The sequence below is a fragment of the Etheostoma cragini genome, chromosome 2, assembly GCF_013103735.1.
Source record: "Etheostoma cragini isolate CJK2018 chromosome 2, CSU_Ecrag_1.0, whole genome shotgun sequence".
Classification (NCBI taxonomy): domain Eukaryota; kingdom Metazoa; phylum Chordata; class Actinopteri; order Perciformes; family Percidae; genus Etheostoma; species Etheostoma cragini.
In genome coordinates, this window is record NC_048408.1 from 19,377,839 (window position 1) to 19,405,257 (window position 27,419).

Sequence of the window (27,419 nt, forward strand, 5' to 3'; positions counted from 1 at the left end):
ACTTCAGGTTTCAGAATCGGTATTTGGGAGTAATAAATGGTATTGGACTAGCTCTCTTTTAATTACCATAATATCTGTGATTTACGAGGTAGTCGGGTACAAACATGCCGCTTCTCTGAACAGCAGGTCGGAACATTTCATCAGCTAAGTCAAACATGATGGAATTATTTACCATGGTTGCATGATAAACAACACAAACATGTTTTTGAGTGAGAGACTTTGGCGTTCTGTGTTTTCATACTTGGCTGTTGATGCTTCTTTTGCACAATCAACATGTACTGTAACGTAATGTGTCCTGTCAGATAATTGGCTGTCAGTGAGCCTGTGCTGCTTTGGAGTAAACAATTCGGAAGAGGTTATTGAACTCCGGAAATTTGATAAATTTTTCTAATGTCCGCAGTAGGATTCACTTGAGGTAGTTATGGAATAAAAGAAAACATGCAAAACATTAAAGTTAATAAAAAATTTTTAGATGGTGTTTGTGTATTCATAGTGCCTACCCCCCTCCCGACACAGCAATTTCTAATGCAAACGGCGGAAGTTTGTAATCAGAACGGGTGATTAAACTGCAGTTCGGCAACTCATCAGCGTTCGTGACGGCGCTGCTGGGAAACTATGATTTTAAGAGATAATATAAAGAATGCAACAGGAAAACTAATGTCAGTTTTTGCTTGAGCATCACATTAGGCGGAGGATTTGTGCCTGTGGTAGCACCCGGTTTGTATCAGTTATTCCCCATGGCGTACTCATGTAATCCAGTTTTGAGATTAGTGGATGTTGCAGTTGGTTTTATTATCCATTTTTTTTAGTCATGAAATATTAAATAATCTAAGCAGTATTAGTACTAATGCACTGACCATTTAGTGTTGGAAAAGAGCAAAATAATTGCCTGCACTTGAAAGTAAATTGATGGGTTTTGGAGATGGTTATTTCTAGACAATTTCCTCTCACAATGGCACTCAGGGGACCCGAATCATCTGGAGAGAGATACTAACTAAATCTGAAGCAGGAAAGCATTAGACATATAAAGTGAACGTGGCCAGTAAATGTAGGTAACCAAGTTGAAAAGATTTGTTGTTTGTGTTGCCTCGATTGCCCTAAATGGGTCTCCTCATTCTCGTTTATCGTCACATCTAATGCTCATTGGAAAAATCCTAGAGAAGCATTTGTTGGCACAAATGTAAGAGTTAGTAATTACATCTTAAGAATCTATACAGTGCAGTTGTTACTTGAGGGCTGGTGTTATTGTAAAGACAGAACAGTACATAGAGCTTTAAACATACTCCACTGAGCCATTAGTCAGATTTACTATGGAATAAGTCAGGCAGCAGTGGTGGGCAAAGTACTCAGATCATTAACTTGAGTAAAAGTACCTATATTACGTATAAAATACACCTTTTAGGTAAAAGTCCTGCATTCAAAGTTTTACTTAAAAACTAACTTTTACATAGTTAAACAAAGCCTGTTTACATTTCTTGAGGAGTTCTGCTGCATACCCGTATGTGAACTAGTTGTAGGAAGTATTCTGGGCTCCAGAGGGGCTGCACAAAGTCTGATAAATTGGCTCAAGTAATGTCACTTGAGTCAACGCCGGTTGGTTCTGAAGACTATAACATTGAAAGTGTAATAAATCTGGGGGTGTGAATAAGAAGAGTTTACCAGACCTCTGTAGCTGTTCCTTATCTCTGCTAGAGGCTACACACCTGATTCTCCCACCGAACAGCTTTTGACAAAAAAGAATAGTTTGGAATAAGAAAGGCCATCTGGTTCTGCTGCATCAATTTTGATCCTTTTTATTTGTTATTTTCCATTGTGACATGTTATAGGACTGCAATGTTAAGTCATCTTCAAGGTAAAAATACAAAATTATTTTCAACAAATAACCATTATGCAGAACTGGCATATTTGTTGGATCGTATATGCATTAATATTTAACGGGTACTTTAATGTTGTAGCTGGTCAAGGTGGGGCTAATTTGAATTCTACCATACTCATATAGTGTTGGGTCTGATTAATAACGAAGCATATGACTTTTGACTAACAGTGCCAGGTTCAATTCCTGTTCAACAACCCAGCAACACTGTCTCTGATCAGTCTGTTTATTGGTTCCACTTATTATTTATTCATCATTCTTTTTTCAGAGCTGTTCATACTGTTTATATTCTAATATAATACTTACATATAATAACAAAATACTATTTATTCCAGCATGCATCCTTTGCACTATGCTCCATAATTAAAATAATAACTATCTATTATATCTATTATAATTTACTCCTGCAACTTTGCACCCGTCATTGCAGTATTGTCTCAACCTGTCTATAGTATTTCTGTTTATAGTGTCTATGTACTGACAGCAGCCGTCACAATGACAGTGAGTGGGTTCAGCGGATAAATAGCGTAGAAATGAACAGTCCACGTGTGGGTAACCAATCATGAGCTGGAACAACAGCGAGGTTTGCCGCCACGGATTAACAAAGAGGTCACCCTTAATGTCAGGGCTGGAAGGCCCAGGGGGCAGAACACAGACGCGAGGTTGGGATCCCAATGAAAAATCGCTGATTTTTCAGTTTTTTCTTTCAAAAAATACTAGTCAGGTTTTCCAAGAGATTTTTTCAGCCTCTGGGGAAATAGCTTACACCTCCAGAATAAAAATATTACTGTATAGATTTGCCTATTTTGGAGATGGGAAAATATGGATGAAACTGTTTGTGGGTGTGGTGAAGAGATCAAAGGGGGTGCTTTCTTTTTCGCACCCGTCTTATTTTAATTGCCCAAGGCCAGCTCAATGTCGCCAAGCACAGATGGAGACAGTGAAAAGCTTCTTTAGACCAATTAAAAGTATTTTGTAAATCAAGACGCATCCTGCTTGAGGGTTTGCATGCAAACCACGGATACAACATTCAGCACATGGAGGGGCAATGGGGACGTGGGTTCATGTTGGATAACTGGAGGTGGTGTGTGGGTGGGGGGACAAAAGCGCTGTCTGTTTCTGTAGACGGAGAGCTCGGTGGAGGATGCGTTCAGGCGTAGACTTTACACAATACCATACTTGTGCATGGTGTTATCAGTCAAGGAGAGACCAAACATAAACACTCAAAATAGGGCAAACATCTGCAGGACTCATACACACCCATGCATGGCAACACACACACCCACAAACACACGTTTTACTGAGGTGGAACTAAGGAATATAAACATGGACACACCAAGCATTGAGACATGTTAGTGCACATGCTAAACAGTAATCTTTCATGTAGCACACACACGCACGCACACACACACTTAACATGCTTGGATACGCAAATGTAAATGGATTACAATGAGAGCCCCCTGACCCCCCTTCATCTCACAGTCCTCTGCGGTTTTTCCCAAGTACACAATGACATTAGAGTGAGCCTGCTGTTCATATACAGAGCAACAGCCAAGCTCAGAAAATCTGGCTTGTTATGCTTTGTCAAAGCCCTTCACAACGTGTGTGTGTGTGTGTGTGTGTGTGTGTGTGTCCACTCTGCTGTTGTCCACCTGCATGACTCTTACCCGTTTACAGTGGGGCCTGACCACAGTGACACAGCTGAATAGCACTCTGTGGTGCCGACACATCTCTAAAGCATCTCTTCTTTTGTACTGCCATGGTTCATAGGCTGATGTTGAAGCTGTTTTAATGGCTCTTTTTGTTTTTGAAATGCAATTCATCAACCAGATATCAGTTTAATCTAATGACATCCTTATTAACAAGTCCAGATTGCTCTCCCAACAGAATCTCAGTTGTGTTGCTTTTTTGCACCAAAAAGCTTTGTGGATTTTTATAAAGTTTTATTATTAATGTGGGTTGTTGTTTTTTGTCTATTTTGTAATAATTTGTGGTAGTGTTCCAACCTTACGGATTGATAATACAGATGCAAGCGCTTGATGGGAATTCCTGTGATAGTCAGTGTGTGTCTGTGCAGGTACCAAGCCTGCAAGTTGACTAAGGAAGACTTTGAGCCATAACTCAAAACCTTTTTTTTTTAGGAGCCTGGCAGTTGCCTGAGAAGAGGTTGGATTTGATTTTGATCTGGACTAGGGTTGCACAATTAATCAAATTTTAATCTCTATTACAATTTTGGCTTTCCACGATCAAATTTGCGTGACTGAGCGTTAACGTGTAACGCGTTATTAGTGTTTACTAGCATCACATGCAGCGATGTTTCTGTTGCCTCTAACGTTTGTTTTGGAGCCTCAGAGAGCAGGGCAGACATTTAATTGGCACCTTAATAAGGTACAGAAATCCACGTTGATATTTAGTCCGGTAGATAACGGGCATTAAGCGTACAAGTTGAACATAAGAGGATTGTAGCACAATATGCATGTGAACGCAGTTAAATGGCGTATGTGACAATAAAATTTGTTTTGGTCAAAATCAACAAATAATTGTGATAATTAATCGTGATAATCATTTTGACCATAATTGTGCAGCCCTAATCTGGACTCAATTGATGCAGTTGTGTGCTATGATAAGTAAAATGTACAAGCAATCATGGCATGTGACCATTAAATGGTACAAAATTGCAAGCTCTCATAGGCAATATAGAGTTTTGTAGAGTTCACATTAGTTATTGATAGTAGCAAATTGTAACCGTACACTCCTGGGTGGATGTAGCTCTTTATACCTGAGAATTACATCCTTCTTCATAAAAAAAGATGGCTTTGGCAGCTGTGTAAAAAAAAATGCTTAGTCTCAGCCTAAATCCCAATGTGGATCCAGTAAATAATACCCTCAGCAATAATTTGAACTCTGTACTGAGAGAGCCGGCCTCATCAACACGTTATTGTTTCTCTCTCTTGTGCCTTTGATCACCGGCTGGCCAGCATGGTGAATGTGAGCCTGATTTATGGTCCTCTCATTGAAGAGTCTCTGAGTATTGAGATCAAAAGGTGAAAACATTCACAAGTTTCCGTGACAGTTATGCATTTTCTGTCTCATTGCTAGTATCAATGTAAATATGTGATTGACACATTGAAAGGCATCACTGCCTGTGCCTGAAGATAACAAATCTGCCAGATGATTTTACTTTTAAGAAGAAAAGGCAGACTGCTGTTGTCACATCGGCAACTGTTGCAGTAAAGTCAGATTACCAGATTAACTTGAGTAAATAACTACTTTTATCCAATAAAAGTTGTTTTACAAGTGGCTTATGAGTGGAATGGCTTTAATATGATAAGGATGTTATTTCTGATTTGTGTTTTGACCTGGCCATTTTACAAAAGTGATCGCTCTCATTGACTTCTTAATGGCTCTTTTGATTAGGCTGGTTTCTATGCATGAATGTGGTCTTTGTCTCTTCCCCATGTAGTGGTTTCCCTGTTCAGACATCATCATGCTCCTCTCCTCTCCTGCAGGCTATTTTTCTGTTCTTCTTGCCTGCGTCTGTATGTTTCTCTCAACCTTTATTGCGTTGTTTGCGACTTTGCTATCACATGGACAGTTTGATGTGGTTTATGTTGGTCAATTAACTGTATAATATTAAATATATATTATATTGTTTTTGTTTTTGAGTATGCAGACTAATGGGTTTGTGTATCTTGTGTATTTTCTGTGTTAATATATGAATTATTCCAGAGTTGTTATTAGCTGAGCACAGGGTGTTGATATGCTGTCTAACATTATCAAATGTTCTTAAAAACACATATGCCTTTCCCTTGTACACCCTTAATCACCAACCAAGACCATTTTTTTACAAAGCAATCGACCTGAACAGTATGTTTGCATACATTTTTCAATGGCTGAAATTTTTTTTTATTCTTGGTAAAATTACGGCTGAGTTTACATTAGAAGGGGGGAAAAAATGTAAAGCTGTTTATAGTCAATGGCTTCAACTCTTTATATGATCTGTAACACTTAACTTATCTGTCTGAACTCATTATACTCATCATTGTTATTCTTCTGATTTATTTATGATCTGATTGATTTATTATCTCTTAATGCACATCAATCTCCTAATCAAAGGGCCATAACATGTGACAATTGCTCAGTCCTTCTGAAAGCCGTTCAGTCTAATATTAAATGAGAAACAATGTATGAAGTCTCTGTGTGTAACACTGCTGGCATGTTTGTTCTTTCACTCTCTTTTTTAATGGTGAAACACAGATGTTATGAGGCTCTCTATAGATTGCAACAGTTCATTTACATGTCAACAACAACCGTGTTTCCGTGTTAGGCATCACTGGGCAAATGTCTATCTTAGTGTAAAGAAAAGCAGCTCTCTGATAGCTGAGTCTGTCTGCAACGAAGGACCATTATATTCTCATTTTATAGTCGGGATGATGTCATTACAGTGACTAAGGGCCACACCTTTTTATAGCAATTACTTGAGCTAGGGTGTGGAGGGTATTATTGGCATCTTAAAGGGTAACTACTATGTTTTTTAACCTATGAAACCCTAGAACCTATGTTTTTGTATCTAAATGACTGATGGGAACAACAGTTTTTGACACTGGTCCAGTATTTACGAGATTGCTGCAATCTGCAGCGGTGAAACAAGCTATAATGTAAATGAATTGGGCATTTGTCCAGCTTGTATTTACGTTCACAAATGTGCTTATTTTCCCACTGACAGGCTCAGATTATAATTGTCTATAAGTATCTGGCAACATTATGGAAAGGATTCCTTCAGAGAGACCTTTTAAAACCTCCTTTGAGACCTTTCTGTTTAACCGGAAACGGCTCTGAAGTCGCCAGCAATAAACCCCCCAGACTCTATTTAAAAAAGACTTCCTAAAATACTTTTAGCGTGTATAGAGCCAACATATTTTCAAATCCCAAAGGTAAACTACGTGTTTATTTCAACCACCACTAGAATTGTGATGGTTGGAAAATTGGAAAGACAACCCAAAACAGTTTTTCTTAGTTTTATTTATTTATTTTTTCAATTATGTGTATTTTACGATGCTGCGTGGAGCCTGGTGGGTTTAGCAAATGCAATTTTGCTGATGTTTTTCAGTTTAAAAAAAAAGGATCTTACTCTTTAAAAGAAAGGTTGACCTCCTTAGAAATCCTTTCCATAATGTTGTCAAATACTTAAAATATTAACATAAGCCTGTCAGTGGCAAAACAAGCACTTCTGAGAAGTTAAATACAAGCTTGACAATTGCCCTATTAACTTACATTGTAGCTTGCTTTGCTGCTGTTGAATGCAGCGATTTTACTTAATACTGGACTAATTTCAATGGTGTTGTTCCCATCACTTAAACACACACAGCATACAGTATGAAAATAGGCTCCAGGTTAAAAAAGACAGTAGTTACCCTTTAATTGTGTTCAGTCTATTAAGTCTAACATGACATCACACATTTTTGAGTGCACAAAAAAAGCAAACTATTTGGTTCATGGCAACTATAATGGATCCATTATTTGTTGCATTCTAGAGATCGAACGATTATATAAAAGTAAATCGACTGAATAATCATTGAGGAAAAGGGATAGATAAAACTTAACAAGGTCGGGCATATCATGCTGTGTAGCCACAGTTTTTGACCTATTTGGAATGGTATTTTTAGTGACATGTTAACCACTGCTTTGATGTCTTTTCTTTAATTATCTGTTGTCAGCCATTTTCATTTAGCTTTTTCTGCATCCATGACAGGTTTGAAGACCTCTGATCATATTGGGTCCACGGCCAGCCAGGTGGCCAATCAGGCGACAGCCAGGCTCACTGAGGAGGGAGACCAACAGTGAGACTGGAAGACCGTCTTACCACACCCACACTGCTTCACCCATCTCACTCCATCGTCACTGCCATGTCTTTACCCAGTGGCAGCCCAGAAAGAGAGGGCTCTAGTGGGGCTACCCCTGAGCTAGAGTGCCCTTCTTCTCCCCCTGGCATGGACCCTGACCCCCTATCAACAGGCAGCCCAGTGCTCAGCCCAGACTCTTCTTCCCATGATACACTGCTGTCAGCACCAGCAGCCTCCCCGGCAGACTCGGAGAACCTGAGTCCTGAAGAATTGGAGCTACTGGCCAAGCTGGAGGAGCAGAACAGGTGAGATAAGAAGCTGTCCTCTTCAGGGTTAACTATTGGAGAGAAGACAGTCATTATAGTTTTACAGTAGCATGTTGGACAAATTCAAACTGAAGGAGTTGGTGTATGCAGTTTAGACTTCCTAATAATTGACTGTTTGCTAAACTTTTCCTTTTCTCCATTAGTCGCTTAGCAACCCAAGCTAGGCAAAGCAGGCCTGTCAAGCTTTGATGAGCAACTGAAAAGGCTTTTTTTTTTTCAAGCACTTCAACATAGGATGGAAGACAGTCAATGATGATACTACAACTATTAACTTGGTGTATTTCCACTGGCCTTTTGGTATGTAGATCTAGGCACTGGTAGGATTCAGTCTGAAGTTTAACATCGTTAAATTCAGAAAGACTACCTAGGGCTGCAAGATTATGGCCAAAATCATAATCACGATTATTTTGATCAATATTGTGATCACGATTAATTATCACGATTATTTGTTGTTATTAACCAAAACAAATGTTATTGTCACATACACTATTTATAACTGCTTCCACAACCATACTATGCTAAATTCTTCTTTTGATCTATGAAATTGCAAAATTTAAAAAATCGCTCAATCACGCAAATTTGATTGTGGGAAGTCAAAATTATGCTCGTGATTAAAATTCCAATAATTGTGCAGCCCTAATACTACCAACATTATCATTCTACAAAGTATCTGCAAAGTATCCCTTTAAGTCTGTTTTCACAGTGATGCCTGGAGAAATAGTGAATATTGTATTTAGGAGCATTTTAGACATAGACCCTTTGGTCTTGAAACACTGCCACTGTACCCAGATTAATGCAAAGGGATTTGTGTGAAATGAACATAAGACAATGTCAATTTGACCTAGAATCCTAAGTCTGTGGGCCCTACGTTTGCAAGAATACACTAGCGTAAAAAAAATGGGTATGTAGGGTAATGTTTTAGAAACCACTGAATAGGTGAGGTTGTTTAAAAGAAAACACTAAACCAGGCCTGGGAACTATATCAGTATATCTTTTTATAATTTTTATTTTTGTAACATTTACAAGATGAATTTACATACAGCATTAAACACAGACAAAGGACTGTAGGCACTGTGGTCCCTAAACAAAAAGAACAAAAAAAAGGGTTTAAAAATAACAAAAAACATGGAATCATACAAGCTACTTTCAGGAAACTCATTATTTAACCAGTCAGGATCAAATTTTATCATTGTATGTAATCACCTGGTTTTACAGTAATGTTTTAGAAAGGGACTAAACTTGGGGTAAGGTTCAATTCCACACAACGAAGAGCACCAGACCTTCAGGGGGGAAATGTCGGTTCACGTGTTTGTATAACTGCAGAAAGATTTCATTTAGTCGCTTAGACGTTTGGCTTTGCTTAGACTCCACCAGAGCCTCAAAAGACAGTAAATCACATTGAAAAGAAAAAGAATAGAACATGCTGTCCAATTCTTCCTCCATTCTCGTCACATGTTTCAGCAGAGCAGTCAAAGTAAAGGACAAGTCAAGTGACTTAAAAGAATCAGACATTCAGGATCAAAGTGGGACTAATGCCAAACACCCTCTGGGTAAAGTCTGGTCTTTTTCATCACATCATCTCTCTAAGGAACACAAGGATAAAGAAATACAAAACATTTAAAGGAAATTACATTTTGAGAAATACACTGTTGTGCTTTCTTGCTGAGAGTTAGATGAGCAGATCGATACCGCTCTAATGTCTGTACGTGACATATGAAGCTACCGCCAGCAGCCGGTTAGCTCATCTTAAAGACTGGAAATGGGGGGGCTCTGGCCTAAGGAAACACATTCTGCCTGCCAGCACCTCAGAAGCTTAGTAATTAACTTAATTTATTGGGAAAGTTTAATACGTACAAAAACCCAGGTATTAAAAACAAGTTGTAATTTTAGAAGGGGCTATAGGCTAGACTTTTTCTTGCCCGGGAGCAGTGAATTTCTGCTGGCTGCGGCTTCATGGGGACTTTTTGACTTGTCTTGACCTGAGAGTCAAAAAACTCCTCGGCTAAAATAGCTGATTTGACTTTGATTGTAAGGAGCAGCAGTGTCTGAATATGTTTCTTATAATATACAAACTGACAATTTACATGCTACTGTATGCAGTGACAAACTGAGTGTTGAACATGTGGCCCAATCTCAGGGTGACCCATAGACACTCCAGCATTCTTGTTTACAATATGGACTTATTGTACTAAATTTAGAAGTATTACTGCACATGAGTTATGGACTATTTTCTACATTATTTTAAATTAACTTCTCGACTGGGATGTCAAGAAAGGCAGACTATCCTTGTATTTACAGTACCTTTTTTTTTTTTTTAATTGTTTAGGCTTCCTCAACATTCAACTCCAGGACTTCTATGCCGAATAAGGCAGCGTGTTAATTTAAAAGATAAAGTGGTGATCTTATTGCTGTGACTCACTGGAAACTCAGTTAAAGGCCAAATGTGAGTGTGTCACCCCCCCTCTAAAAAACCTTACATTAGTCTGACCCTGGATCCAAAGGTGTTTTGTTGCTTTATTTTTTTTTAAATGTTAATAGCCAGTCAGCTGTGTATGTAATATCCTCACGGCTCAGCCTCTGATTCTGTAGTTAAAGGTAACAAGATGTGAGGCTTCTGGTGCCTCTGCAAGGTTGTGCACAAGCGGTACTGATCCTCGTATTGTTACAGTCTGCCTCACTGTTGTATCTGTCTGGCGTGACTCCTAATGCTCATCTCAGCTTCTTTCTCCAGTTTCTCGACCTGCTTGTGCAAGACAAACCCGCTGTGTATAGTCATGTGACCTCCTGTTTTCATAAACCATCTCTTCATGCAGGTTGCTTGAGGCTGATTCCAAGTCCATGCGGTCAATGAGCGGTTCACGACGCAACAGCGGCTCCTCACTGGTGTCCAGCTCCTCGGCCTCGTCCAACCTGTCACACCTGGAGGAGGACACCTGGATCCTGTGGGGCCGCATCGTCAATGAGTGGGAAGAGTGGAGACGCAAAAAGGACAAACTCCTCAAGGTGGGGATCAGTCACCAAAGATGGAAAATTAAAGATTATGTTGTCACAGGCAGCATTTTCTAAAATATGAGTCATTGAATATAATTAAAAATGAGAACATTAATAAGAAGATTAGCAGCCTCCTCACTTTATTTTTTACATCTTGCTGGTCAGGTTTTACAGGAAGTTTAACGGAACCAAAAACAGAAAAACATCCCTGTAAATCCCTGACTCATTGGACCTTTTATTCAGAGGCTGGTTGGCCATTTATATCTGTCTGTTTCTTTTTTATAAGGTCACAGTGTGCCTTTAGATATGTGCACATGTGTGTGAGAACAACAGTTGTCTGAGAGCCTGGGTTTTATTTTTGCTGATCTTCTCCTACAACTGAACAGAGTTTAGGACGAAAACCTTCATGATTGCTTGTGTTCTTATAATACTTTATAATGTAATACTTACACCGTATACATCAATGCCTTTAAGTTGCACTCCACCACTACGCCTCTCTCTCTTCATCCTCTTTCTCCCCTCCTTTTCCTCTTTGTGTCTTTGTGTCCTCTGTGACAAATATAGGAAACCCAGGGGAAGAGAAGATGGATGAGAAAAGGAATAGAGTACGGGCAAAATGGGAGAGGAGACAAACCAAGCAAAGTGACACTGGCTGGCTGCAAACTGTACATAGTTTGGCTTTAAAGCTACATTATGTAACGTTTGTAGTTGTTAATTATCAAAATCTGTATTTGCCGGTAAGGGACATGCAGGCTATACTGCTCCACCTTTCGTGCTTGTCACTCAGTGGCACTGACTGTGACGAATGCCGGGGAGGGGGAGAGGGTCGGGAGGGGAGAAGATTATTTTACTGCCGACAGATTTGAAAGCCTGTTGTGCCTATTCTCAAGGATATGTAACTGAGTTAAAAAGAGAATTAAAACAACAACATGACAAGCAACAAGACCAAAGTATAATATTTGAGTGGCTTTTCCAAGAGGGAAAGAGAAACATTTTTAAAAGGGCCGCTGAAGTTGCCTGCTTTCTTCTTGACAGGTAGTTTTGCCTATTTGTGTAAATTAGAAGTTTTATAGTTGCTACTTGCTTGGCTAACTATAGCATGGTTGTACAGGATCATTTTCCTTGCGTCAATGATGAAAAGGATTGTCTACCTTGTAACATAATTGTAATCATGTGTCGTAATTTCCCTGGCAGACAACTCAGGGCATGTAACACTGACTATCTACAGCTAGAATAGCTTCGTGTAAACGATGGAGATAATAAGAGATCATTTTGGTTTCAGTGACATTGCTCAAACTGCTCAGAGAAATATATTAAAAACACAAACTTCTGTGGCTTCTCTCCTACGCTGTAAACATTGCCTTTCACTATTAATCTCCCACAATATACAGAATAACGATAGCACTGGTACTTTACAAACATTAGCTTGTGATGTTTGGTAACCTGATAGCTGATTTAGTAATGAAATGGTACCAAAAAAACATAAAACTATTATAACACTGGTAGGTACACTCACTGACGAAGTCGTCTCTAATTTCAGGTTCTGTCACCAATAAATTCTTACACAGTGTAGCTTTATGATTGGCTTTGGAAAAACACAAGTAGGTGAAGAATTATTGTGAAGACTAATACATCATAATGTAACGAGCGGCTGTAATTACAACATAATAAATTACCCTTGTAAATATATTTATTCGTTATCACTTCATTGATTCCTCTTCTCTGCTCTTTGCTCCTTAAGAGATGCTCAGAGATGCTTAAAATTGCATCCTTCACCACATAAAGCAGCAAAGTAATTAATCCTCTCTCTCTCTCTCTCTCCCCTCCAGGAGTTGATCAGGAAGGGCATCCCTCATCATTTCCGGGCCATTGTCTGGCAGCTACTAGGCAACGCTACTGACATGCCGGTGAAGAACCAGTACTCTGAGCTGCTAAAGATGTCGTCACCCTGCGAGAAACTCATCCGCAGAGACATTGCCCGCACCTACCCCGAGCACGAGTTCTTCAAAGGCCAGGACAGCCTGGGGCAGGAAGTCCTCTTCAATGTCATGAAGGTGAGCACTGCAGCAGTCCTGATATCATCTTTGAAAAGGAGATTATTTTGTGTGCATTTTTATGTGTGTGTGTTTGACTGTGGGTACAGTGTTTTAAATGATAGTCATTTAGGAACTGATTTGGCATGCATTCAACATTAGGTGACTCAGATATTGTTTACGTAGGACTAAATCAGTTATTGTTCTGCTCCTCTGGTTCTGGACGTAAAGAGAACGTGTTACATGTTAACGTGTCCTACACACGGACCTTGTAATGGCAATGTGGCCCGGGACCTTTTTGTCATTATTTAATTTCCTGTCAACTCTCAACTGTATTCTGTAATAAAGGCAAAGATAATGCCCTATCAATATCTTTGTGCTACTAAGCAAGTAGAGCTGCATGTAACAATAATTTTCCCTTTTAATAAAAGGTGCCCTGTAGATTATTGTTTACTTTCGGTGTTCCCTAAATGCATTGTGTGTATCCTTGAGGCCTGAAAAACATGCTTTAAAATATTTCTAAAGCTGAAATAGTGCATTGTTTCATCCTTGTTTGCCAACTCGTCTTTTTTCTTACGGTTTTTTTTTCCTCTGTGTGTCAAGGTAAATATTTTGTATTGCTCTGCCCACATTTTCACATGGCTGCACAGTACAAAGTGGGACTCATTAATACATTTATCCATAGTGCTCAATTCCACCGACATGTTGATTATTTCTTCAATTATTTGGTAAAAATCCCTGTTAAAAGTTTCCAAAGCCCAAGGTGATGCTTTGTTTGTCAGACAAACAGTCAAAAAACTTAAAGATGTCAAATTTACACTGATATAAAAAGAGAGAAACAGCAAATCTTTACATCTTTTGTTCACTGGTATTGGCAGAACCAGAAATCACAAAGTCAGAGACAGTCAGAGTTTGTAAGGAAAGTTCAGGCAGGGTCAACATCAGGAGATCAGTCACAGGCTTACAAATCCGAAGATGGGAAGGCAGAACCCAATGTCCTAAAAACAGGCAAATATAAAACTAGTAATTCTGAATATTGGTATAAATTCTGCTGGACTAATGAGGTAATGGGCTGCAGGTGAGGGTCATGAGCTGCTAGCCAGGCCTGACGAGGAGGCGAGATCTGAAATGACAGGAGAGTTAGTGACAATGCTAAACCAGATTTATGTAATACATATATACATATACATTTATGTATTATTTTTTTCAGCATGACAGGCATGTGTATTATTAATGAAAACAATTACTATCAAATCAGAGTGACATTTTTTCCTGTAGTGATTTGGAAAAAGATTCATTGAACTGGAAGGATTTAATTGACTGTAATTAACTTCCCCATTTTGCATTTGCCAGGCTGAATGTTACCGTTCTAGTGTAATTTTTTTCGTGAGACAAACACTGTAGGGAAACATTACAATATGGAGATTTCTTGTTAGCAGTCATGGAAACAAGCTTGTTGACTGCACATCAGTCAACTTTTCTTGTCAGCTGTGCAGGAAATGAAGGAACCTCTGGTGACTTTTTAATCCAGTTGCCCACAGTCTGAATGTTTGGTCTTGATTACAGATGTCATCTGTGCTGCTTGCCATAAATATAGCACATTGTGTGTGTATTTGTGTGTGTGTGTGTGTGTGTGTGTGTAGGCTTACTCTCTGGTGGATCGAGAGGTGGGCTACTGCCAAGGCAGTGCATTCATCGTTGGTCTGTTGCTTATGCAGGTAATGATCAAATATTTAATGAAAATTATCCAAAATGAGAATATTTTGCCTGAAGGCTTAGTGTAGTATGTCTGAGGGTTATTATAATCAGTCCTAGAGATTTATCTGACTACTAAAAAACAGCCAACTATGTAGCAGGATTTTGAAATTATTGCAAGTTGTGTTATGTGTGAATTATGGGAGTCCCTTTATTGTAAACTGTTTAACATAAGCTTTGTCTAATTTATACCAAATAAGATAACTTTACTTACCCCTCTCTCCTTCTCCCAGATGCCAGAGGAAGAGGCGTTTTGTGTTTTTGTGCGTCTGATGCAGGAGTACCGTCTGAGGGAGCTGTTCAAGCCCAGCATGGCTGAGCTGGGCCTGTGCATTTACCAGTTTGAGTATCTGCTACAGGTAAAGAGTAAGCAAGTCTATTATAGGTGCCCCGCATTGGTTACCTTGTTTCAAGCCATTCTAAAGTGGTATAGAAATCCTGCAAGAAGACTCAGCTCGATTTATGACAGTTGTCATTAATATTCAATGAGCTAAGCTGCTTGACTATGATTGGCTAACAGCTAGCCAATGAGAAAGTGGCTAGCAGCATCCTTTACCCAGCGCAACTGGGCAAGCTCATTATATTATAGTAATGAGCTCAGGCAACATAAAGTAGGTAGCAGGTCATTTTTACATTCATGACATAACACAAAGAAAAATTTACAATTTTGTGTGTCAGGGCACCTTTAACAAACATGGGGCTTGCAGTGTAACACTCATCCACAAAGGGGCAGCAAATCATACATTTATCTCAAGGTCATCACTTTCTTTTTTAATATGTCCTTTGAGACTCAGTAATGCTCTTTTTTGACTTCAGGAGCAACTTCCAGAGCTGAACGTCCATTTTCGATCCCAGAGTTTCCACACATCCATGTATGCCTCGTCCTGGTTCCTCACTCTTTTCCTCACCTTCCTCCCTTTGCCTGTCGCCACACGCATCTTTGATATTTTCATGTATGAGGTAGGAAAAGGTTGTTCCTGAAGATGTATTTGATTTGTTTGGACTGCGTATATTTGGTTTCCTAATCAGTTCTTTCAGCTTACTGAGCACACATAACCAAATCTGTCTGTAGGGCCTAGAGATTATCTTCCGTGTGGGCCTGGCCATCCTGCAGTACAACCAGACTGACCTCATTCAGCTAGACATGGAGGGCATGTCGCAGGTAAGCAGCTCCAGCTTTATGCCACCTGCTGCATAAATAAGTTGTGTGTACAGATTTAGCTGCAAGTCAAAGGCTACACATTCCACTTTCCCCTTTTGCACACAAGCTTCCCGAACTAAAGGAACATGTACATGTAACATGTGCTCTATTAAAAAAATGGCGTTACACTAATTTAAAACAGAAAGCAGGACACATTGGATTATGTTATAACATGCTTGTATATCAGTGTTTTATGTGAGATCAAACACTGGCTTACTGTGTTGAAAATCAAAATGTGTTTGTTGCTCCTTTTTTAAAAACCCACCAAACAGGTGAATTATATTGTTTTTTGTTTTTTGTACCCGATTTCTAATTAGAGACCAAATCTGAGGAAAAAAATCAAAGGTTGTACCTGTCGCCAGTCCATTTCTTATTTCTTTTCTCCCCTCTTGCTTATGGGTAAAAGGGTAGTATAAATTAGGGCTACTGCTACCTACAGTATAATTATTATTTTCATCATTGAATAAGCAGGTGAATATTCTCTTAATTAATTGCATCCGGTGTGTCCATGACATCTTAGAATATAGTGAAAAACGGCCATTATAATTTACCAAAACCCAAGTTTCAGTTGACCCTAGTTTCAGATGACTCAAAGTCCAAGCTCGCTAGACACTTTATTGTCAAATGTATCAAAGACAGGCAGCAAATTTTAATGGAAAAATGCCTTAAATCTATTTATATATAAACCTTATTGTCTGTGAATCTCAGTATATCTGAACCATTGTAGTTCAAAAAATGCAGGGCCTCAGCCAATCTTCTTAACTACTCTAAAATGGGTCTGCCTGCCTCTGCATTAAATATGAATGAGCATCATTGTCTGTCTTAAGCTCTAATCTTATGTCTGATTCCCTTCTGCCAGCATTTCCAGAAAGTGATCCCCCACCAGTTTGACAGCTGCCCAGACAAGCTGATCCTCAGGGCCTACCAGGTCAAATACAATCCCAAGAGGATGAAGAAGTAAGAGTGCTCATTGCTCACCTAACGACTAGTAATACCGGACGGACAGTAGGTTTTGTATTTCTGTCTGCTAATGCTGAGGTTGTTACTTTTGAATCACACACACATCCTGTGTTTCATGTCTGGTTTTGTTAAAAGGTGATAACTGGGGAAGATACACTTTCCTGTTCTATCTTCTTTTGATTTTTAAGCGATTTTATTATTGAAATAGACCACCAATCAATAAACCAAAGCCACAATCATTCTTTAAAAAACATTTAAATGTTAAGATAACATGCATAATCCTGTTTTTTTTTTGTTTTTTTTTTTTATCAGACTTGAGAAAGAATACACCGCAATCAAGAACAAAGAAATGGAGGAACAGATTGAGATCAAGGTGTGTCTGCTCAGCTGTTTCGGTATTTTATGTGTTTATGCATGATGTAGATATTCGAATTAACACTTTAACTATGTTTAAGAAATAAAATGCAACACAACTTTTGTACCTCAACCGCCTTTCTCTTTGTATAGAGGTTACGCACAGAAAACAGGCTGCTGAAGCAGAGGATTGAGACGCTGGAGAAGGTAAGAAATGGGGTTTGATTCCAACTTATCTTAATGCCTAAAAAGGTTTATGCAGCATTATTGACAAAAGACAGCCTGATAGCTCAGCGCAAGACTTTTCACGTTTTGATCAGATGTAATTAAAGGTGACATTTTATGCTTTTCTCTATTTTCCGTCATATTGATAATCTTATAATGTCGGATTTCCATGTTAAAGGTCAAATAATGAGGTAAACGTATTTCAGAGAAATCCTCGTGAGCTAAAACGTTCTGATTTTCAACTGTTTAAACGCTCCAGTTTCAACAGTTTTTTTCTACTCTGCTAGGCATCACGTAACACTTAGCTGGCCTTCTATGATTGGTCATCTGCTCCATGCATGAACTACTGTAATGTTTTAACATTATCGCATGTAGCTACATGCTAACTCCAAGGGAAACTGTAATCTTGACTCCCAATGTTGTTAAATTCTCCCCAATTTCGGGTTACATTACTTAAGAAACATGTCGGATTGGGTAGTATTTGATTCCTTTTATTCCTTTTATGATAAGCCTTTTATCTGCGATTTCTGGCTGAAGAAAGTGCTGCTCCATTCTATTATAATCCAACCTCAGCCTGCTGCTAACTATTAATATTAAATATTAATTATTAGCTGTAATCTTGGTGGCCAATGTTGGTAATTTCTCCTCAATTTTGGTTCACATTCCTGCTAGGGCATGTCCGGCTGTGTAGTATTTGGTCTAGAAACCCTTTATTGGTGATTCTTCACGGTAGAAAGTCCTGAAACATACTTTGTTGCGGTCCGTCTCCAGCTGCAACAAGTGAAACAACACAGCAGAGATTCCAGGAGAATCAGAGATGCAGAAACATGCTGCCCTATCGGAACAGACTGGGCTTTTTCCAGAGGGGGCTTAAGGAGAAAGGCGCTCCAACAGAGCGTCTCAGACAGTGCATGAATGCAGTAACAGTATCCATAGGCAGTATCAGAAAGTGTTTATCTAACAAGTATGTTCTAGTACGAACACAAAACACAAGTTTGAACCTGAAAATGCTATAGTAGGTCACCTTTAAACACTGTAACGAGATTTCACTTTTGGTTTAGATTTGTGAGCCTTTAGTTTTTTCTCCCTCTGCTCCAGCACTCTCTGGTTTTTAATCTTTTCTACTTTCTTTAAACACTTTCTGAGTGATCTCACTCCTGCGTCTGTTTTTTTCACACACTCCTTAAAGATTGATTCCTCAATCTGTGATCCCGTGTCTTTACTGGATTTCCTTTTGGGTTCTGTTGTGGTTTTTCCTCCCTGGTGTCCCACTGTCTTTCACTTTCTCTTCCTCTCTTTTTTTTTCACGCACTTGTTCCTCTCCTTTGCTGCATTGTAGGAGAGTGCCGCTCTGGCAGACAGACTGATACAGGTACAGTACTGTGAACCACTTTCCCACTGAACTCGCTGTCCTCAGCCCTCTTCCTCCCCCTTCTCCTCTCCTGCACAGCTTCTCTCCCTCTCAACAATAACCAGCCGAAAGTGCATGACAGAATATTGTTGAATCTCTGTTCAGTCCATAAGACCGTCCTGTAATCCTAAATGCATGTGCTGTTTATTCATGATTGACAATCTGAATCATTTTAATAAGGTTGTACAGTCCCTGCATGTGGCATGTACAAGTCTATAGTTATAACTGCCATTACTATTTTCTATATAAATACACCTTACCAAAATGTTAATTCTGAGAATGTTAATAGACATTCGGGGTAATGTGTTTATTTGCTTTCTTGAGAGTTAGAAAAGAACACTGTCATGTCTGTATGCTAAATAAGAAGCTACCCTGCCTTGACAGCTCCCCTGCTAGAGCGTGCGTCCCAGGTACAGAGGCTCAGTCCTTGCAGTTGGTTTAATTCCAACCTGTGGCCCTTTGCTGCATGCCATTCACCCTCTCTCCATCCTTTCATGTCTAAGCTGTCCCATCAACAAAGGCCTAAAATTCCTAAAAAAAGCACTAGGGATGATTAGCTTAGCTTAGCTTAGCATGAAGACTGGAAACAAGGAGACGCAGCTAGCCTGACTCTGTCGTAAGGTAACAAAATCCACATACCAGCACCTCTGAAGCTCATAAATTAACACATTAGATTGTGTTTGTTTGATTTGTACAAATCAAACATAAATGTAAAATTGACAAATTGTGGTTTTTCACAGGGAGTTGACCAAAAGTGATGTAACATGTTTGTTAGTAAGCTTTAGAGCTGCTGATAAATAATTTGGCAGACTCTTTCTTTTTTTTTACCTTCGAACAGAGCCAAGCTAGCTGTTTCCAGTCTTTATGCTAATGTAAGATAACCCGTTGCTGGCTGTACCTTTTGTATTTTAAGGACTGACGTGAGAGTGGGTCTAACTTCTCAGCAAGCCTTCTACAATAAAGCAAATAGGTGTATTTCCCAAAATTGCCAACTATTACATTAATGCTAAAAACGTTTCATACACTAGATGCCAGAATAACCGTTTTCCCTGCATTGGTTTACAGCCTGCATTTTAAAGTTTACTCTTCCAAGCTCAACTTGACCCTTTGGCCTGTTGTTCCAGGGTCAGGTAACAAGGGCGCAGGAAGCGGAGGAGAACTACGTGATCAAACGGGAGCTGGCGGTGGTGAGGCAGCAGTGCAGCACAGCCAGCGAGAGCCTCGAGAAAGCACAGGACACCATCAGAGAGCTGAAGCAACAGAAGGTAACCACCAACCCACAACCGTGTTTTCTGAAAAATAGTGTTAAAATCTCATTTCAATCTCGTGAACCCAATCTCATATCTCATCTCGGAAGCTGGGTGTCTCGTCACACCCATACTAGTATAGTGTACTAGTATACAGATTGCATCAAAGCTTGTTGCTTCTTGACCCCCCGACATTGAGTATAAGCATTTCACAGGGAAATATTGCACTTTTTACTCCATTTCATTTTTTGACAGCTAGGGTTATTAATTTGCTTTACAAACGAAGATCTTGCATTCAAAATGCATCATATTTTATACATTTGTCATATAAGTAAAATTACTATGTATTATATACTACCATTTGTACTACTACTATAGTTATTCACTCCACCTCGACCAACTACAACAGAAATATAGTACTTGTATATGATTATGTCAGCAATAGTGATCTAATATGATATTAAATAGTATCGCACTCAATTTCTATGCATTGAGTACTTTACATTTTTATACTCAAGTACATTTTGCAAATATTACTTAAATAGATCATTTTTACATTGTAGTACTGTTACTGTTCTGGAAACTCTTTCCATCACTGGATTATGAAACTTGTTTATATTCCCAGGAGACCGAGCAATCTTCTCTGCCTTTATATGGTGCTGTTGGAGGACAAATTAATTGGAAATATAAGACCACATCTTTTTTAATGTATGAAGAGCACATTATTTGTATAAGTACACTATCAGCTGTTTGTAATGAACCTTTTAGGAACACAAAAGAGTTTCAAAATGGCTGTCCCATTTGTTCAACTACCACTTTGCTAACCTAGAGAAAAACAAACCCTTCTGGTTTGGACTAGCGGCCTTTACAAATAATTTCCAGTTCAAACTCACACACTCACGTCAGCAACTCTTCTGTGAAAATATCATGCATGACAAAAATAATTCATCATACTTTTCTCTTTTTAATAATACGCACATTCACACAGAAGGAAGAGCAGGCAAAACATGAGTCAAGCAAATCTTACTTTATGAGTCATTGATTTATTATTTAGGTTTTAAACATGGGATCTTGAGCAGTCTATGTGATGTCACTATGATGGGTGATTTTATTTCACACACCTCCAGATACTCACTGTCCTCTTTGATAACCAACACTGAAAGCCACGAAATGACAAATCAAGACTCTTTTACGCACGCTATGTACTTGCCCAATTTAAAGCTTTTGTAATTTGACTCGGATGGAAATATTTTTCCACTGAGCCCCCTCTGTTTTCCTGTTGCTATTACACCCCTTCATTTGTAGTTTCACTCTGATGTGGTGACTTGAAAATGTATAGTGGCTTTCTTTCTATTTTATGACATCAGTCTGAGTCAGTGGGGCACAGGTGCTGCTTAATACCAACTTCATTTTGTTGATCAGCTATTTTGAAATTTGGTTACAATACAGACATTTATCAAGTAAACACAAAACTGATTGATTGCTGACTCTTGTTTGCTTTTGTGGCTTCAGCCAAGGAATCAAATGTATTGCTGCAGATTTCCTGCCATCGTCCCCAAATGTAGAACACCTTTTTCCAATGTTATCCTACAGAGAAAAATGGCAAAGAGCATGCAAGGATTCAGGAGTGCAAGACAGCGTGTGAATACTCTATTTGCTGTTAGATTTATCAGCAGAATAGTCAAAAGAAACAGAGATATAGCGGCAGCTTGTGGTATAATTCACATCCGTTAACACACTGTGGTAAAAAGCTAAACTCCTAGTCATGACTAACTCCATCATATGAGAATAACAAAAAAACTGTTGAAGGACTTTTATTTAGTATGAGGCTCAACCAAGGTTAGTCGACTCCTCCATTCAGCTAATATTCCCAGTAGTGAGTAAATATCTTTATGGCAAAACAATCTCAAGACGGCTGATTAATGATCAAAGTTGGCATCAAGCCACACTGCCTTGTACGATATTCCTGTGTAACGCCCGGGATGTTTGTTTCAGTACACAGAGCAGTTTGTGAGCAATCTGCTGACCCAGCTAGAGGAGTCGAGGCTGCGCGAGGCCGAACTGCTAGGAGCGCTGAAAGAAATGCAAGACAAGGTCCTGGACCTTGAAAAGGTGAGCTAACAGACCCACATTGTACTGTGTGAGAGAGAACTGAGTGTGAAAGATGAGCAGGGAAAGCAGGCGTGTGCAACTGTGCATGTGGTAAAGATTGCCTCACTGTGAACTAAGCTGGTAAAGTGTTGAAGTTATTCCAAAAAAAACCATAGCCTATTTGACATTTCAAGCTTTCAGTTTTACTTCATAAGGTGTTAAGACACAACACCGCTTCCTCTTGATGATGATTTTACTGAAACATAAGAATGGAAGCTAGAAAAAGCAAATATTCTTGCGGCAGTGTTTGCTTTACAATTTTCCGGTTTCAAATCAGCGGCTCTATGGGTGTCAATGTTTGTCAGTTGGTTGGTACAACACCTTGGTGGAAACTTAAATTCTCAACAACTAATGCCTATTCAGACATTAACTGTTCCCACAGAGAGAAGCCTACTGACTTTGGCCATTTACCGGCAGTGCCATCAACCAGTTGACAATCGTAGGTTTTGAATGAAATGTCTTTTGGATTATTTGATGGATTGCCGTGAAATTTGTTTAAGACATTGATGTCTCCCTCGGGATGAATTGCAGTGAATTTGTTGACCCCCTAACATTTCATCTTGACATCACTAGTTAAAATCAAATGTTTGATTTTGTTTATGACCAAATACCTGTAAACTAAATGCCAGTACCATCAGCCTCAGCTGTACTTTGTATTTAGTGCTAATTAGTAATATTAGCATGCTAGCACGCTACCATAGCACCGTTAGCATGGCCGTAGACTAGTTAGTCTATTTTAAACTGTAAAATGTAAATGTTTATTATCCAGAGAAGCACTTGTCTGCCTGATGAGAACAACATGGCAGCTCTGCAGGAGGAAGTGAAGCAGATGAAGCTGAGGGAGCTGGAAACGCTGCGCTCATTCAGAGAGATGCAGGACACCGTCACTGAGCTCAACCAGCGCTGGCAGGTAACGCACACAAACTGCTGCTGTTTCTCTAGAAACTACTTGTGTGTGTATGTTCATGTGCCCGTCTGTGCAGTGGCAGGGCAATAACACCTGCGTTACTCTGTTGTCCTGCAGCATCATATGTCCCGTGGCAGCAGCACAGGTGGTGGGGGAGGCCACTGGAAAGAGTCCCCGAAGAAGAATGCCATGAACGAGCTGCAGGACAAACTGATGACGGTCAGACTGAGGGAGGCCCAGGCTCAGGCTGAGCTCCGAGAGGTCAAACTCAAAGCCCTGCAGCTGGAGAGCCAGGTTAGACGTACTGTCCTGTCAGTCAGTCATAGATGGGGTATTTATGATTGATGATTTCTCCATTATTTTTGTGTCATGCACACAAAGTACCCACAATCAACCAGCCAGATAAATATTATCACGAATGGTGGCCGGGTTAGCTCACCTGGTAGAGTGGGCGCACACATACAGAGGTTTACTCTTCGTCGCAGCGGCCGTCGGTTTCGACTCCAACCTGTGGCCCTTTGCTGCATGTCATTCCCCTTCTCTCTTCCCTTTCATGTCTTCATCTGTCCTGTGGAATTAAAGGCTTAAAATGCCCCAAAAATATCTTTATTAAAAAAAAAATCATCATAAATGGATGTCATTTTAGTAAAGTACATCCCTTATGTCCTCATAAACAGTACAACTAGCTCACATAATAAACAAAGTCCGTCCTCATCTTGAGTGATTAAACCTGCCACTCTCAAGGGCTGATGGCAAGGTTCCTGAGTGTAACTGTGCACACGTTATACCTGCATATATACACCCCGATGTTTCAAGCATTTTGTAGGAACAGTGATGATAAAATCATGAAAGTAATGAACATCAAGTTTGATAACAAGTTGATTGTAAGTCTTTTAACAGCATTTTCTGGTTCTAGCTATACTTTATCTCTTTAATTTTAATACTTTACAGGGGATTTTTCTACTATTTTCTTACTTTTCACAGACTAAATGACTCATTGATAAATCAGGAACAAAACATACTATGATGGAAATAATAATTAGTTAGAGCTCTCCTCACCCTCTCCCATTTGACTTCCTTCCACTCTAGAACCAGATCCACAGCAAGCTGATTGGTCGCAACGATCAGGAACGCTCCGCCCTGCAGGACCGGCTCCAGATGCTGGCCAATCAGAACAAAGCTCTCCAGGCCCAGCTCAACGAGATGAAAAGGAAGCAGGCCGAGTCCGACTGCAAGGTCTGGATGGAGAGAAATGGAAAAGGAGTTAGCCGGAGGAGAGAAATAACAGGGACAAAGGCTTATTGGTGTGGTGGCAACATTTTCCTGGTCCAGCTTAATGAAACATAAAAGATATGAGAGTAGAGTAAGAGTAGTGAGACGCTAATAACTGGATGGCAAAAAAAAAAAAAAACATGAATGATGACAAAACAGAGATGAAAAGCATATTAAGAGGCAGGAAACAACAGAGAGGGGAAATAAAAAGTGAGGACCAATTAGATTTTGTATAACAGAAATAGAAAATGTTTCCAGCAAGATGAATGAGAAGTTAGTCTCAGATGGAGGACAGAATAGGACGTAGATGGAGGGAGTGAGACATGATGCATCATCAATATCCATCACTATAATCTAGTAAATCCTTGTCATCCCCATCCCTAAGCTTAAGCAAGAAATCTTCTCTCTCTCCTCATACATGTAGAGTAAAGAGGAGGTGATGGCGGTGAGACTGAGGGAAGCAGACAGCATGGCCGCCATGGCTGAACTCAGGCAGAAGATCGCTGATCTCGAGATACAGGTGTGTGTATGGGTGTGGGTGTGGGTGTGCTATTGTAACAATAAAGAAGCTGTGACTCTAACCTTCAATGTGTAAATTGTGTTTTTCAGAAGGAGGAAGGTCTGATCCAGGGCCAGTTGAATCACTCAGACTCCAGACAGTACATTAACGAGCTCCGGGATCAAATCACTGAGCTCAAGAACGAGGTTGGACACACACACACACACACACCTGGCAATGTTTACAGGATTTTATTTCATAAGACATATCACAATAAACCTGTTCCACATAGCATTGAAAGATAAATGTCACGTCCACATTAACTCTGATAGTCGTATTAAAAACAAATGCTACCACTGTAACAACACTTTGTAGCATCATCTTTATTGCTGCAACACAGGAAGCAGTCATGACAACTTGTCATGACACCTTTCTGAAATGATTGTGCAGCAATGTGTTTTCCATAAGCTTCTTACTGTTCCCCCTAGAGCTAAAATAATGAGTTGAAATAATATTAATATGTTGCAACAACAATTTTTATAATCAATTTTTTTTAAATGCTATATTCCAGGAAGCCTTTTAGCTCATCTGGTAGAGTGCGTGCCCCATGTTGGCTCAGTCATTGCCAGCTGCCTCTCTCTCTCTCTCTCTCTCTCTCTCTCTCTCTCTCTCTCTCTCTCTCTCTCTCTCTCTCTCTCTCTCTCTCTCTCTCTCCCCCTCTCTCTCCCCCATTTCCTGTCTCCCTTCAGCTCTTCTAAATAAAAGGAAAAGCCCTAAAATAATGTCTTTAAAAACAATGCTCTATTCCCCAATTCCAGCTCCTCAAATGTGTGTATTTGCTGCTTAACTTTGTTTGGTATGTTCGTATGTTCGAAAATTTAATATGGAACACAAAACCAGCAATTTGAAGACATGACAAAGGGCTCCGGGAACCTGTGAAGGCAATTTTCCCCAATTTTCTGATATGTTTTAGGCCAAATTTTTAACCAAGAAAATAATTCATCCTTCGTTTCAGCCAACTGTTTTCTTGTTGGGAAGGGTGGTTGTTTGTGATGCCTTTTATGCACTCAACATGGAAGCTGTGGCAACACATTAATCTAAGAAAAATGTTGATGATGTATCTGTAAATTGATGAACAACTTCCACATCAGTGTCAATCTGTCACTGTGGATAAGTATTTAGCTAGCTATGTAGGAATATGACATCCTCATTCTTAATCCAACTTACCATTAATTGGCCAACCGGTAAAAGGCACAACACCAAACCAGAGATTTAAAGGTCTGGAACTAGGTTTGTGCCACAAAGCATTTGCAGATTCTTGTGAAATCTGAGTCAGTGACAGATGATTTAAAATGTAATTATAATATATATGTATATGATTTTTTAGGGTTACAGCAATACAGCTATGTATGTATGTATTTATGTGTGTACATCAAATGTTCACTATTCGATTTTGTTGACTAGGGACTACTGCTTCACAATGGCGTGCGGATATAAGACACACACAGTGCGTGTACATACACATATATACCCTGCGGCCTTGCAAACCTCCACAGACAAATCTTGTAATACATGCAACCTCACAACAGACACTTCCACCCACGTACACTCTCTCAGTTGCATTCATGTATTACTTGTAAAAGGAGACCACTGCTCTGTCCCCAACAACTGGATTCTCATAATTGGGTTCACTGTAAACCTTAATTCCCAAAGATGAATCAGTTTCAATAGAATAAGTGTGTGATATTCAGGAAGTTGTTTTTTTTCTTTCACAGCTGTGCAACTTTTTGTACACAGTTGTTCAGTCACTCTGTCGCTGTCGGTTTAAAACCACGGTTCTTGGAGACTCAGAGTTTTCACCTGACATTCACTCTGGGTTTGTTCATTCAGAGAGTCTCAGTGCGTGACTAGGAGGAAAGTGTTTGAATTTTGAAATGAGGGGGTGTGCTGAGACCGCCCTGCCCTTTACTGCTCCTCTCTTTTCTTTTACTCCCCCCACCTTTTTTTATCAAAGCAGTGGTTTTATAAATGAGACCGAAACTTGCGTGAGCACAGATGTGGAAGCAGTGAACCATTTAGAAAAAATCTCAGTCCTCAAAGCGATCATGTTATGATTGAGTCATATTAACAGTGATGATACATGATGATAGGTTCAAATGATTTTACACACATTTATACATGTTATTCAGGATGATTCAGCTTGACGTGAATTTAGCAGTTTTGCAACGGCAGCACATTTTGATATTATTTAACCTGTTTGTATTGCAGAAGCAAACGGATAGAAGATGACTTATGTTCTTGATTTTGCTGTAGCTTGAAGAGCAGTCAGACACCGTCAAAATATTTCCATTGGTTAACCACTGGTCCCCCC

General features: G+C 39.5%; 1 protein-coding gene across 3 annotated transcripts in view; it reads left to right on the forward strand.

Annotated features, from left to right (window-relative positions):
- si:ch211-239f4.1 (EVI5-like protein) overlaps positions 1–27,419 on the forward strand; it is a 35,434-nt gene that overhangs the window by 4,864 nt on the left and 3,151 nt on the right. Inside the window, exons 2-19 of one of the 3 annotated variants that reach the window (XM_034857174.1) lie at positions 7,626–8,021; positions 10,856–11,045; positions 12,863–13,087; positions 14,710–14,784; positions 15,055–15,180; positions 15,638–15,781; positions 15,894–15,983; positions 16,882–16,979; positions 17,295–17,355; positions 17,490–17,543; positions 18,901–18,933; positions 20,097–20,237; positions 22,215–22,331; positions 23,140–23,280; positions 23,395–23,571; positions 24,367–24,513; positions 24,974–25,069; positions 25,159–25,254. In XM_034857174.1, the coding sequence (XP_034713065.1) occupies positions 7,780–8,021; positions 10,856–11,045; positions 12,863–13,087; positions 14,710–14,784; positions 15,055–15,180; positions 15,638–15,781; positions 15,894–15,983; positions 16,882–16,979; positions 17,295–17,355; positions 17,490–17,543; positions 18,901–18,933; positions 20,097–20,237; positions 22,215–22,331; positions 23,140–23,280; positions 23,395–23,571; positions 24,367–24,513; positions 24,974–25,069; positions 25,159–25,254 (2,253 nt within the window). In that variant the 5' untranslated portion in view covers positions 7,626–7,779. Of the gene's footprint in view, positions 1–7,625; positions 8,022–10,855; positions 11,046–12,862; positions 13,088–14,709; positions 14,785–15,054; positions 15,181–15,637; positions 15,782–15,893; positions 15,984–16,881; positions 16,980–17,294; positions 17,356–17,489; positions 17,544–18,900; positions 18,934–20,096; positions 20,238–22,214; positions 22,332–23,139; positions 23,281–23,394; positions 23,572–24,366; positions 24,514–24,973; positions 25,070–25,158; positions 25,255–27,419 lie in introns of those variants that run through there. The other 2 variants (XM_034857182.1, XM_034857190.1) reach the window with 2 other exon arrangements.